The sequence below is a fragment of the Azolla caroliniana genome, unplaced genomic scaffold, assembly GCF_043228905.1.
Source record: "Azolla caroliniana isolate FFs.n. ecotype wild unplaced genomic scaffold, voAzoCaro1.0.p SCAF_15, whole genome shotgun sequence".
NCBI lineage: Eukaryota > Viridiplantae > Streptophyta > Polypodiopsida > Salviniales > Salviniaceae > Azolla > Azolla caroliniana.
The window spans coordinates 11,905,300-11,919,079 of record NW_028230450.1 but is presented as its reverse complement, the minus strand read 5'-3'; the positions used below and the strand labels follow the sequence as shown (position 1 = coordinate 11,919,079).

The 13,780-nt window shown below is 39.2% G+C and overlaps 1 protein-coding gene across 1 annotated transcript; it reads right to left on the bottom strand.

Annotated features, from left to right (window-relative positions):
- Positions 1-5,722: 5,722 nt before the first annotated feature.
- LOC147854634 (uncharacterized) lies at positions 5,723-8,038 on the bottom strand. The gene is made up of 4 exons (XM_087331707.1): positions 7,533-8,038; positions 6,749-6,895; positions 6,372-6,456; positions 5,723-6,225 (listed from the first exon to the last, which is right to left on the bottom strand). Exons 1-4 carry the CDS (start codon positions 7,944-7,946, stop codon positions 5,894-5,896), a joined length of 978 nt encoding a protein of 325 aa, XP_087187833.1. The 5' UTR covers positions 7,947-8,038; the 3' UTR covers positions 5,723-5,893.
- Positions 8,039-13,780: the final 5,742 nt, after the last annotated feature.

Here is a 13,780-nt window from a genome sequence, read left to right as displayed (position 1 = left end):
GAGTAACGGAGATTCCTTTTCTAATAGTGGAGCGAACCATGACAACGCTGAGCCACTTAACAAAGTGCCTACTAAACCCACTCGTGATGCATCGGTGGGATATCGGGAAGGATGCATTTGAATAACTAATCGTACCTGGTTAAGGAACCCTCTAATCTGCGATCACGTTCCATCGAACTTCGTGGGAAGGCCAATCTTAGGTTCTTTATGAATCCCTTGTGTTCCGGGCCCGTGTTGTTGCATCGCTACGATGGTGGTTTCGAGTTGTTGCACGCGTAACGCAAGTTCCCCATGTTGTTGTTGCGTTTGCTGCTTTTCTAAGGAGATTTGCTGAAGATTCCCCAGCAACCGTTGGTTTTCTTGTTCCAAAGCATGGAACTTCTCCTTCAAGCATTGAAATTCCGAGAAAACAGATTGATATTCTTCAGCGCTAACAGTGGCCATGGGATGAAAGAAAAGAGGAATAAAAGATTAGTAGGAAATGAGAGAGACAGAAGGTAGGAAAATTGGTTCAAACTGTCATGAACAGTACTGAGACAGAGAAGGAATTAGTACTAAACGAAGGATTAGTACTATGAGAGGTGTGGAACTTCTTCGAGAGAAGGAAGAAGTGAGCGAGACAGAGAGAAAGAGAGAGAGAGAGAGAGAGAGAGAGAGAGAGAGAGAGAGAGAGAGTGAGTGATGATAAGAAAGATATTTATTATATGAAGAGAATATACAACGGTGGCTAAAAGGCTTAAGACTGGCGTTGAACCAATTTGGTTCAACATAATGCCTAGTGCCCTCTTTTATAGTGTTTTCAGGAGTAATCCTGAAGCTTCTAGAATGTTCCAGAGAAATCTGGAATGTACACTAATTTCCTATAATAAAATGTAAATGAAAATAATATCCTAAGTATTACAATAGATGGTCTAATGGTCAAGAGCTCGACCCATATAACCTAAGGTCATGGGTTCGAGTCTTGCCATATCATGACACATCGAGGAATTCCACGCCTTGTCACAAACGCACACCACAACGATCGTACACCTCCTTGAGGAATTCAATGACGATCAGATGCTGCTAAGACTGAACACAGAAGCTTATGAATGTGAGCACCTCCTCCTTGAAAAGGAAGCAAAAGCCTCATAGGCACCGAAAGAAGAAGAGGAACCAAGGGTAAGAGGAGAAACCGAGCAAGTGGATGCACTGATAACCAAAGCACATCTGGAGGCAACAGTTCCAGAATCCACAAAGGAGACTCAAGACCAACATTTGGATATATCAGTCGAGTCACATGCCACCGATCTCCTAGAAGAAGAGCCACTTCCAACACTGACACAGCCACACGGCGAGGACATCCTCACCATTTTGGAAGAAGAATGATTGTAACATAGCATGTTTTGCTTTCAACTTTTTGCGAGTTTCAGGTTTGACGTGCAAAGGCACTGTCCCACGAGCGTGCCAGGTGTTATCCATGGGACAAAGAGGCAATAAGTGTGAAACGAATCTAACAAGTAGGTATGGTAGGAGGAAAAGAACCGGCCAAGAATGAACAAGGTAAACAAAATATACGTGGCCGAGATTGGAGGCCGAAAACGAGAGAAGTAATTGGAGCGTGTCAAGAAAACGAGAAGGTATAAAAGACACGCCAAAACAGCAGGAAAGGGCGCGGGATAAGAGAGGGAAGAAGGGAGATCCCCTGTTGGAGGAAACACATTGTATGTATGTTTCTGTTAGAGAGTGAATAGTAATCTTGACCGTGGGTTGTGTAACCATTTTATCTTAATCTTATAATATACATGTTGTAGGTCTAATGTATTTATGTCGTCAACTATTCATTTGTATTGTTGGATTTCTGTCCCCATGTTAAGTGAAAGTCATAAAGGCTGATGGTGGTTGGCAATTCTCGTACTCAATCAAATTGTGTCACTCATGTGTTTCCATTGCTACATAACCACGATTCCTTGACCCGATTACCCTAGGAGTAATCGAAGGTGTTCTCCCCGAGGAAGGAGATAACTCTCTTCCATCATTTCTCTCAATGTGACCAAATTATCCACAATAGAGTGTTTTGGTCTAAATCCCGCTTGCCCAAGTGCTTTGTAATTTCAGACCATGTGCTTATCTTTTGCTCCGAAATAGTGCTATATAATTTAGCAATAGTTGAGCTCACCATTATTGTACGATAATTTGATACTTGATTCTTATCTCCGGCTTTAAATATTGGTTTAATCCAATTCATAAGCCAATCATTTGGAAATCCTTGTTTTATAGCTTGCTCTATAATTGTCATTATCCAATGACGAGTATGTGGCATTGTCCATTTTAAAAGCTCACTTGAGACGTACGTTGCATCTGTTGCTTTCCCACTCACCATCTTCTTTATTCCCTTATTGACATCATCAATATCGATACATATCGTGCATGGTGTTTCAATTTTCTCAACCATAGGAGCCACACCTTCATGCATATATAACCTTTGTACATAGTCTAACATCTCTTCATTTGTAAATGGGCCTTTCACATCTTCTTTCTTACCCTTGAGTTGTCCCCATGCTATTTTTGGTTCGAGCTTAAACAAGTTTTTCTTTTTCATCTCTTGCATTTGGAAATATTTTCTTTTGTTTCTCCTCACTACTTTCTTATAAAGGTGCCATGCAACAATCTTTTCATTTTCCCCATCGATGGACTTAAACCATTTGAGATACATCTCCAACCAAACCGCGCATCCAACAATGTTACTACAAGAGATATGGAGTGAAATTGTCGCCACTCTAAAGAGCCAATATGATGGCCTCAAGGGCGGCTCCGATGGAGTTGAAAGACAATGAATAGCCTTCATCCAACAATGGTCGTCCTCTCCCTTTCTTGAGTGAGTGGGCATCCACATAAGATGGAACTATCGCGCCCCTATAGGGATTTGTACATAATAATCTCATTTGTAAAATTTTATAACTAATGGAAGGAGTTCTTTTTTGGAAAAAGAAAACCATTTAGGATACATCTTACATTCATCGTCGAACCAAGAATTACATGGAAAACTACACATCTTATGGCCACCCACATGCCTCTTAAAGTATTGATACCCAACCTTAATGATGATATCCTTCAAATGTTGCCAGTTTTCTTTAACATCGTTGCTTAAAGAAAAATTTAACAAATGGATCTCCGCTTCATTTGCATACATCTTAGCTTTTTTGTAGCAAGGTCGTATGTATGCTCCTCAAGCAATCAATAAGAGTTTTTGAGATCAATTGAGAGTTATTAGGTTTCATACGATTAGAATAGGAACGTAAGTTGATTACAAGTCACAAGGTTTTGTATGAAAGAGAGATTTATAGAGATCAATTGAGAGTTCGCAAGGTTCATATGATTAGAAGAGGAACATAAGTCGATTGCAAGTCACAATGGTTTTGTATGATCGAAAGAATAATAGGGATAATTTAAGAGTTATGAGGTTTCATACGATCAAAAGAGGAACATAAGTCGATTGCAAAGTTACAAGGTTCTATATGGTCAAAAGAGAACCATACGCTGGCAAAGAGTTGATCCCAATTAGATCATGAATCAATTGTGAACTACTATTGCCAAGAAATGAGTTAGCATGTTGCATTGAAGTGTTTGATAGTTGTGTAGTTTTAATAATGGATTAAAAATATCTACTCATTTATGGTCCCATTGACTCAGTCCAAAAGAATGTGAAGCGTTTAATATTTTTTATGGGCCTAATGGTGCATTCATTGTATAAAATAAAATTCACATTGCTAGTTAAACATCACGCACACAACTTTTTACAAATTCATTTTTGTTGGCTTTTAATGCAATGATGATGTATTAGAGTATTACCATGGTGCCATCATAAGCATATTTGGATTTCCCAATGGATATTGTTTCCGTTCATTACAACCATAGACTTTGGCTCAACATTGTGTGAGGCTCTAGGAAAGTTAGGTAATAGCCATTTCCATTTTCCACTAATTATATGCATTACATATACGCCATTATTTATGGATAGAAGGTTGTTTAAATCCACGCAAGTATGGAATAAATATGTTATAAAATGTGACATTAATAGATGTATTGTACTTGTTGAAATATAAACTCAGGCAATTTTCTAAGGCGTTGATATCTACATGGGCTTGTTTTTCTACATTATTAGACTCATGTTGTCAAGTGCATGAAACTAATGATTTTTATGTTAAATTTTATTCCCTCATGATTTGGACATAACATTTTCATTTAGGAGAATCAAGTGTAGAATCTAGATATGCATATAGGAATACTATGGTTTGAGTTAAAAAGGATTGTGTGTGCATTCTTTATTTTACACACAATAGTTAACATCTCATGCTTAAATATTTTGTCCATCCATCATAATTTCTTATCCACTTAAATCTATGCCCAAACCTATGTTATAATTTATCCTCCGTTTGATTCATTTGGATCCAAAAGTCGTGATTGCAAAGAAATCATGTTGAAATGTGGTTCTAGAAGGACTCTTAAACTACATATAGACTAGAAAGGATTCATTGGTGACGAGGAGTGGAGTGAACCACACTATATTGCTGGAAATTGGAACCTTTCACAAAATTCTTGTTCAGGAAGTACCATACAATCAAAACTTTATATGCAAATGTCCCATCAACCAAAAAACTACTTAGTTGTGCCATTTCAAGTAGTCACATTCTCCTTACATTTGACAAAGGCCAAATTTTATGTCATGCAAGATGAAAGGTTGACAAAATCATCACATTGCTCACATCACCTTACATCTTTTTCTCAATTTTGTTTTCCCAACGAGAAATGTGTAGTCACCACTTGTAAAAGAGGAAATGTTATTGGATACAATGAGATTCAAGCAAACGACGAAGATAAATGTGCCTAAAGTCAAGGTGAAGGGAAAGAGATGAAGGATAAAAATTACATGGAGTTCACACAATTCAAGCTATTGTAAGCCTACCATGTAATATTTCATAGGATTTCAAGTTGGTTATAATCAAACAAATCAACACCATTAAAACTTTGTATATAATCTTTCATGACAAGCCTATTAGACAATATTCATTAAGAGCACACTACCATCCAATTTGGGAATCTCTTCACCAAACAATCTAAAGGATGCCCTTAGAGAAGTCACTAGAGGTGTAACAATGTGTCACTTGCTAATGAATGCATTGTTACAATCGGATGATTTGATGTACAATATAGAGTCAAGTTCTATAACACTCATGATTCATAACCATCATTTCCTGAAAACTATGTTTACATATCCACATAATCATCCCACACAATTTTTGGCCCTAACATAAAATGTGCCACATATCCCTATTTAAGATGCAAACCTTTCCGTCTCTTAAACCTTTTTATACTTGCTCAATAAGACATTCATTCAACTTGTGTTAGGTTGGAAAATGGGCTAGGTTTCAGCAAAAGAATATGTTTACATAGAGATCGAAATGGAGAGATTCTATAATGACAAGTTCATATATATCTACAGGACAGAGTTGAGTCCATAGCAAGTCAAAGTTGGGTTCTCTCAATTGCATGACTTTGATGCTATTGACTAAACCACCAAACCAACAGTGCGAGAGAACCCATATGGTAGGATTATCAAGGTGTGGGGAGGGGGGGAAGAGGGCCAAAGGTCACATATTCAAGTAGTTGTAAATGCTTGGTCTACCACCACTAGATAGAGTTTTCCCCTAACACAAAAAACAGATGGAAATGTAAAACCTTTGCAAGACAATGTTAGGATGTAGATTGGTGCATTATTATGACAACTCATACAAAGACTCGATTAGTAGTAAAACAAAGCTTTGCACATCTAAATGAATCAAAGAGTGACGAAGCAAAGCACATCCGATCCATACTTTTCATGAATAGGCAAAGTATATGGCATCAAAAAAGGGGGTCACTTCTTTTTCTCGAAAAGGGACTTCAAGCTCCATTGCTCTTCTTTAACAGGGGCAGAGTCCAAGTTTGAGTCGGCATCATCTGAGTCTAGGCCAATAACCTTTGCTAGTATCTTCTCAAAACTCCAATTACTTTTACCCTCGACATTCTCAGGAACACTCTGTAACGCAGCCTTCTCAGAACCTTCTTCACTAATTTCTTGCATTGCATTTCTTGCCTTTGATTCGAACTCGATGCCCCTTCTCTTTTTAGCTTTCGGTTTCATGTACTTGTCGCCTCCTTTACCTGCCTGGCCAGTCGCATCATCAAGCCCCCCCTCACCCTTGGGTCCTGCATATATTAAAATGGTAAGATTTCTTCTAAGATTTCATGTCATCTTTTAGAAACTTAAGGGTATTTTGTTAAAAATTCAAAACATTGCGGGGTACGTTGGTGCTTTGCCCTAGTAATTATAGGTGATCTTTCGTATGTTCTACCTATAGGGTTTAGCATGAATCCAATTTGGCCATCTCTTTGTTCATAGGCTGCAAGTGCAATTGGTTCTTCAAGCAAAGGTCTCACCTGAAGATTAAAAACAAAACAAGAAATGAAGGTTCTGTCAAGTCTAAGAGAGTAAACGAAGTACATATAATTTTCAAAATTACCCATTTCAATATGATAAACAAGATCTTATAGTGCCTTTATATATTACATGTCGATTTTGCTCTTTTGCCTTATTTATACAAGGTAATTTTGACATTGTAGCTTAAGTTTTGCCTTTTCTTGATACCCACAACCACAGAGTCTTGTGATGGAAAAAGAAAAGAAAAAATTACAATTTTTTTATGAGATGCATAAAATCAAATGGCCTTACATCGTTGTAGAACTTTACATGCTCTGGAGAGGCCCGGAAATCGTTCATATGAAGCACACTCCAATATTCTTCCATAAAATGAATCACATTCTTCTCGTAAAGGTCAGTATAGCATTCGAACTGTTTCACTCCTAGAGATTTGTCTGTCTGAGACATAACAAATAATGTCAGTGTTACGTTAGGTTTAAATGTATTCTGACTAGCAAAAATGCAACTTGAATAATGTTTGTTTGTATTCACATTCAAGCAAAGTCGTGATTTCTCTGGAGAAAGACAATTGCTCTTTTTACAAGACAATTGTTCAACAAAGGAAACCATAGCTTCATAAATACATCCATAACTTTGGCAAATAAATGAAAGAAATATTATCAGCACCATGTGTTCGAAGCAATCCTTCTTTCTTCCAATGGAATACAAATCCATAGGAAACCATGTTCACACACCAATTTACAAATGTATGAGAAAATAAGTTCATCTAATGATATGCAAACCCATAAGAAAATGTGCCCATACAACAATATGCAAATCTATAAGAAATCACATTCATTCAAAGATATACAGATCCAGGAAACATATTATTTCTACCTATGCAGCAATATATATAATTACATAAAAACTACAATTGTGATGCTCTATATCTCTAGAGTGTCCTCAAGTGTCTGAATACAAAAGCTTTTGTATCAACCCAGAAAACAAAGCCTATGGAAGAAGTAGATTAATGTCCAATATGAAAAAGAAAAAGAACAGAAATTGACATTTTAAGCTTGAAATAAATTGTTTTTACCTTCTTTCTGAGAGCCCAGTCGCGGATTTCGTGGCATAGTTTCGAGACTCTTTCATACTCTCCCTCTCTTGCTTTGAGTGTGGAGCTGAGGACATAAGTTCGTTTGTTATCCACCCGCTTCGCAGCCTCGATGACAAGTTTCCTTTGAGAATGATGATGATGATGATGATGGGAGAGAGAAGAGCCTTCAGAGAATATCAAAGCATTCTGATTCTGATGAAACAAAAGAGCGGTGCCCATCACTTCTCTTCTATATGAGAGGCTAGACATTCCTGTTGACGTTGATGGTGGTGATGATGGAGACGATGATGAAGAAGAAGAAGAAGATGTTGATGACAGGCACATTACCTTGTCTTGAATGCCTCCGAGCGTTGTGGCAGCACATGTGCTGCTGAGAGAAGAGGCCATGGCCATGGCTATGGCTATGGATTGATTTTGAGTACTCACGTGGCCTTCTTAGGATCTCCTGGGGGATATTTTCTGCTCTTCTGTTCTCTTCAGCAAGCAGTCCACAGAAAAAGAAGGGGCCAGATAAAGCAGAGGAGATTTCCTTCCTATCCACAATCAAATGCTCTGTTTCTCCCCCCTTTCACACTACACACTCTTTCTGTGTAGAATTGTCTATGAGGAAATCAATCACCCATCTCTCCACACACACAACTTTCTATGAGGAATCAATCACACATCTCTCCAAACACACACACTTAGACACAGAATCATTGCATCTGCTCGACCCCGTCTCGTGTCTCCTTGTTTCCATCCGTCCGAGTCTTCTTCTTTTTTCCCAAAAACAAACTATTCTTCATTAGTAGAACTTCTGCATACATGTCGAAATGTTTAGACAAAAAACATTACAATGGCTCTAGCCATGATTGTTGAGAAACAAGCTCAACAAAGGTATGTGATGCTTATTGAGAAATAAGCTATAGTAGCTATTAGCTAATTAGCAACTAGTGGCCATAAAGTTGAAATAGTTAATTAGCTACTGACAGCTAATTAGCTGCATATATAAGTCACTTATATACTTAGGTAAAAAGTAAGTGTAGTAAGTAGAAAAGTGAGAAAGAAGAGTGAGAGTAGAGGAGAGAAGAAAATACAGAAAACAGAAAAACTGACGAGAGCAAGTTGAGCTCTGCGCGTAATGAGATAGAAGCTTTTGGACTGTGTAGAGGTAAGTCTCCTTCCCCCTTCCTTTCTGTCTTGAGCACTAAACGATCCAGCACATCACAATCCGTAGAGCCGTAGCGCCTTCGTAACATGGTATTAGAGTTGAGTTGCTCATAAGAAGATCAGAACAATACATATCTGAGAAAGGTTGTTTCTCTATTTGCTAATTTGAATCAGAGAGTTGCTTGTTGAAGTAATTGTAGCAAAAGCCCTAATTGAAAGAGAAAATGGCTACAAATAATGGAAGCCAAATAGTCACAAAAAAGTTGGATAAAAACAATTTCCCGGCGTGGAAATTTAGAATGACAAATTTCCTGATGGGAAAAGGATATTGGGATTACATTGAAGGAGACCTAGAAGAGGCTCCATAGATCCCTGAAGAAAATGCAACAGCTGCACAGATCAAAGCATTTAAGGAATGGAATCAAGGGGCAAGAAAGGTATTGCATTGGCTCTCACTTAGAATCTTAGATTCGATGCTTGGACACATACAGGATGCTATGCTTCCAAAAGAAGCTTGGGACATTTATTCTCACAAGGGATAGTATCCCAAGTTTTCCAGATCTTGTTTCAATGTGTGTAGTGGAAGAAAGAAATCAGATTGATGATGTAAACAAAGGAAACTCTGAGACTGAGGGGCATGCCCTCTACAATAGTGCTGGAAGAGGCCGAGGAAGAGGCCATGGAAGATTTGGTTCAGCTAGAACCAACAACAATTATCAAGGAAGAGGACAACATGCTGTAAGTGGAAGAAACAACATCAGAGGCAGGGGGAGCAATCGAGGAAGAGGTAAGCAAACCTATTTGAATGATGATGGTTGTTGGTATTGTGGAAAACCAGGCCATACACAGGCTGAATGCTACAAAAAGCAAAATGATGAAAAAAAAGGGAAGAGACAGCAAAATAACTATGCTTCAACTAGTGAAGACTATGATAAAGATGGTGCATTTGTGATGAAACATGAAACAACAGCAGTGGTTGAATGTTCACAGAGATGCAATGAAGAGTTTATGTGGTATGTAGATTCTAGGGCATCTAATCATATGACAGGACATGCAAACTGGTTTGAAAGTCTAAGAGAACCAGAGATTCCTGGTTATGTACAAATAGGTGATAATACTATTCACCAAATAGAGCATGTTGGAGATATCCCATTGTGGGAAGAAAAAGGAAAACAAAAATATATGTTGAATGTTATGCATCTTCCAAACCTTGCAAAATGGACAGATAGTTGAGCAAGGAATGCAAGTTAAGTTTTAGCAAAGTGGATGCTTTATAGAGAAACAGGGAAAACTTATTGCAAAAGGAAAACGTCAAGGAAGGATGTTTATGTAAAATGTGGCCTAAAAAGATTACAGCCATGTTTGCAGAAGGAATGAGTGTAATCTCAGATGTGGAAATGTGGCATAAAAGAATTGGTCACATAATGTTAAGCATGTCAATATGGAAAGCAAAACAGGTTGCCTTTCCCTCATGAAAGACATGTAAGCAAAAATTTGTTGGATTTGGTACATACAGATGTATGGGGACCAACAAAAAATGCATCAATTAGTGGATGTAAGTTTTATGTAACTTTCATTGATGATTGCTCAAGGAAAACATGGGTTTATTTCATGAAAGAAAAAAGTGAAGTATTTGATTTTTTCCGTAAGTTTAAATGCATGGTAGAAAAGCAGGTTGGAACTAGAATAAAATGCCTAAGATCTGATGGAGGAGGAGAATACTTCTCAAATGAGATTTCTGATTTTCTATGTAATCAAGGAATAAGGAGACAGTTTACATGTAGATATACTCCACAACAAAATGGAGTTGTTGAGAGAAAAAACAGAACTCTGGTGAACATAGCAAGAGCCATGATGACAGAAAAAAATATGCCATTGTATTACTGGGCAGAAGCTGTAAACACAACAAATTATATTCTAAATAGATGTATAACATCTGAAGTGCATGAAGTAACTCCTGAAGAATGTTTTTATGGCAGAAAGCCGAGTTTAGGACACTTAAAAGTGTTTGGATGCCTTGCCTATGTTCATGTACCTACTGAAGTGATGTCAGGAATAGTACTAAACAGAGAGAGAATTAGTACTAAATAGAGAGAGAATTAGTACTAGAGAAGGGAAGTACTATTAGTACTAAGAGGAAGGAATTGCGTAAGACTCCCGAGAGAGGAAGAGAGAAGAGGAGAGAGAGAGATAGCGAGGACGAGAGAGAGAGAGAGAGAGAGAGAGAGAGAGAGAGAGAGAGAGAGAGAGAGAGAGAGAGAGATGATGAACAGATTATATATTATAAGAAGAGTAAGTACACAAGGGCTATGAGGCTAAAGATTGGCGTTGAACCAATTTGGTTCAACATAATGCCTAGTGCCATCTTTTATAGTGTTCTTAGGAGTAATCCTGAAGCTTCTAGAATGTTCCAGAGAAATCTGGAATATACATTAATTTCCTATAATAAAATGTAAATGAAAATAATATCCTACGTATTACAATAGATGATATAATGGTCAAGAGCTCGACCCATATAACCTAAGGTCATGGGTTCGAGTTTTGCTATATCATGACACTATCCTCCCTTTAAAACGACGAGTGTCACAAGTCATTTTGGATGGAGGACCCGGTTTGTGTGGATATTGACGATGGAAGTCTTCAAGAAGCGCACGAGCATTGGTCACATTCTCGATTGGTTCCCAAGTACGTTCGCTGGGACTATAGCCTAGCCAATCGACTAGACGGTGGGGCTTGTTGCGAACAATCTTGGAATCAAGGATGGCGGCAACCTCGTACTCTGGTCCATCTTCAAGCTCGATCGGGGGTGGAGGTTGTATAATACGTCCTGGGATGGTGCTCTCGTGATAGGGTTCGAGGAGAGAACTATGAAACACCGGATGTATCCGAAGTTGAGGGGGTAGATCGAGACGAAAAGCGACATCATTAATCTTTCCGATAATACAGAAAGGACCTAATCGCCGATAATCGAACTTCTCACATGGGCGAGTAGTCTTGATGTGTCGTCGTAGCAGCCACACCTGATCTCCAATGTGTAAACTAGATGGAAGTCGATGACGATCTGAGTAGACCTTGTGTGTTTGTTGAGCTTGCTGGAGATGAGTAGATAAATCCGCTTGTATCTTGCGTAACTGCTCCAAACGATCCTCCGCGCAAGGATTTGTAGACACCTCTGGGGTTTCAAGTACACTCCACCGAGGGTGACATCCCGTATAAGCATAAAATGGCGTAACTTTAGTTGATGCGTGGATAGAGTTATTATAGGCAAATTCGGCGAAGTGGAGAATATCTACCCAGTTATCTTGATGATAGCTGAGAAAGCACCGCAGATACTATTCCAGCGTTTGATTTGTTCGTTCGGCTTGGCTGTCGGTTTGTGGGTGGTAGCTGGAGGAGAGGTTACAAGTGACCTTGAGCATTTTAAAAAGGTGCTTCCAGAATTTTGACACGAACTGGGGTCCACGGTCGCTGACGATACTATCGGGAAGTCCATGATGCCGACATACTTCACGCATGACAATTTCGGCGGTGTCTTCACTGGAGATTTCCTTAGTACATGGCAAGAAATGAGCCATCTTCGTATATCGATCTACCACTGTTAGAATCGCATTGAACCCCTTAGAGATTGGAAGATCTGTGATGAAGTCTAGAGCAATGGATTGCCACGGCTTGCTTGGAATTGGTAATGGTTCTAATAAACCATATGGATGATGCCTTGGCATTTTCACTCTGCACCATGTATCACAAGTCTGAACAAAATCTTCGACAAATTGTCGCATACAGGGCCACCAGAATGATCGTTGTACTAAATCTAATGTTTTAGTACTACCAAAATGCCTAGCTGTATATGTGTCATGACAGTTTTGTACTACTCGAAGGCGGCAAGAACCATTAAGAACATACAAAAGTTCTTTAAAGAAGAGTAATCCATCATGGTATTTGAATTGCCGATAGTCCGTACCTGATGGTTGCGACTGTGAACACGACGCTCGAGAGGGATCAATTTGTGCTAGTATAGCTTGGGTGAAAGCATCTGTCTTCAGGTTTGCAGGTATGATATTGATAATGTGGGAATCCATGGGCAGGCCAAAAACCTGTGTTGCTTGCAGTCGTGCCGGTCCCAAGATTACTTGCTTTTGGTTATCGAAAGCTGGCTCGCCAGGATGCGGTGTTAGATACGAACGCCGTGATAATGCATCTGTCTTCCCTTGGTGCTTCCCCGGACGATATGTAATTTTGAAGTCAAAACGTGTGAGGAAGTGGGCCCACTGAGCTTGACGTCGATTTAACACACGAGCATCCTGAAAGTAGGCAAGGTTTTTATGGTCACTGAATATGGTGACTTGATGAGAGGATACCTCTAAAAATTGCCTCCATTGCATAAACGAGTCCACTATTGGCAATAGCTCCTTAGCATGAATTTCGTAGTTGATTTCGGCAGCGTCAAACTTGTGTGAGTGAAAAGCCACAGGATGTAGCTTCTCATCATTACCCCGTTGTGACAGAATGCTCCCCAATGCAAAATCCGATGCATTAGCTTCGATAATGAATGGTTTTTCCGGATCGACATGACCTAGAATTGGAGCCGATGTAAATGTCTTTTTAAGACTCTCGAAAGCCATATCTACTTCTTCAGACCAAACGAACAATTGTCCCTTCTTGGTAAGCTGTGTGAGAGGCAGAACGAGCTTTGAGTAATCTTGTATAAACTTCCGGTAAAAATTGGCAAAGCCTAAAAAGCGTTGCACATCCCGCATCGAGCGCGGAGTCTGCCATTCTACCACCGTCTTGACCTTAGCTGGGTCCATGGAGATGCCTTCTGATGAAATGATGTAGCCGAGAAATTCCACCTGGTTGCACCCGAAACTACATTTTTCTAGCTTTGCGTAAAGACCATGTTCTCGAAGTTGTTTTAGTACTAACAGTACATGAGAATCATGCTCTTCTTCGGTCTTTGAATAAACCAGTAGATCATCCAAGTAGATGATCAGACACACATCCAAGAGATCTCGGAATATATCATTTTGCCATGTGCTGGAAGACTGCTGGCGCATTAGTGAGGCCGAACGGCATGACCG

Coding starts and splice junctions, on each gene's coding strand:
- LOC147854634 (XM_087331707.1), bottom strand. CDS start 7,946: ATGGCCATGGCCTCTTCTCTCAGCAGCACATGTGCTGCCACAACGCTC. Junction 6,896..7,532: donor ACTGGGCTCTCAGAAAGAAG/GTAAAAACAATT, acceptor GTTATGTCTCAG/ACAGACAAATCTCTAGGAGT. Junction 6,457..6,748: donor ATGTAAAGTTCTACAACGAT/GTAAGGCCATTT, acceptor TTTAATCTTCAG/GTGAGACCTTTGCTTGAAGA.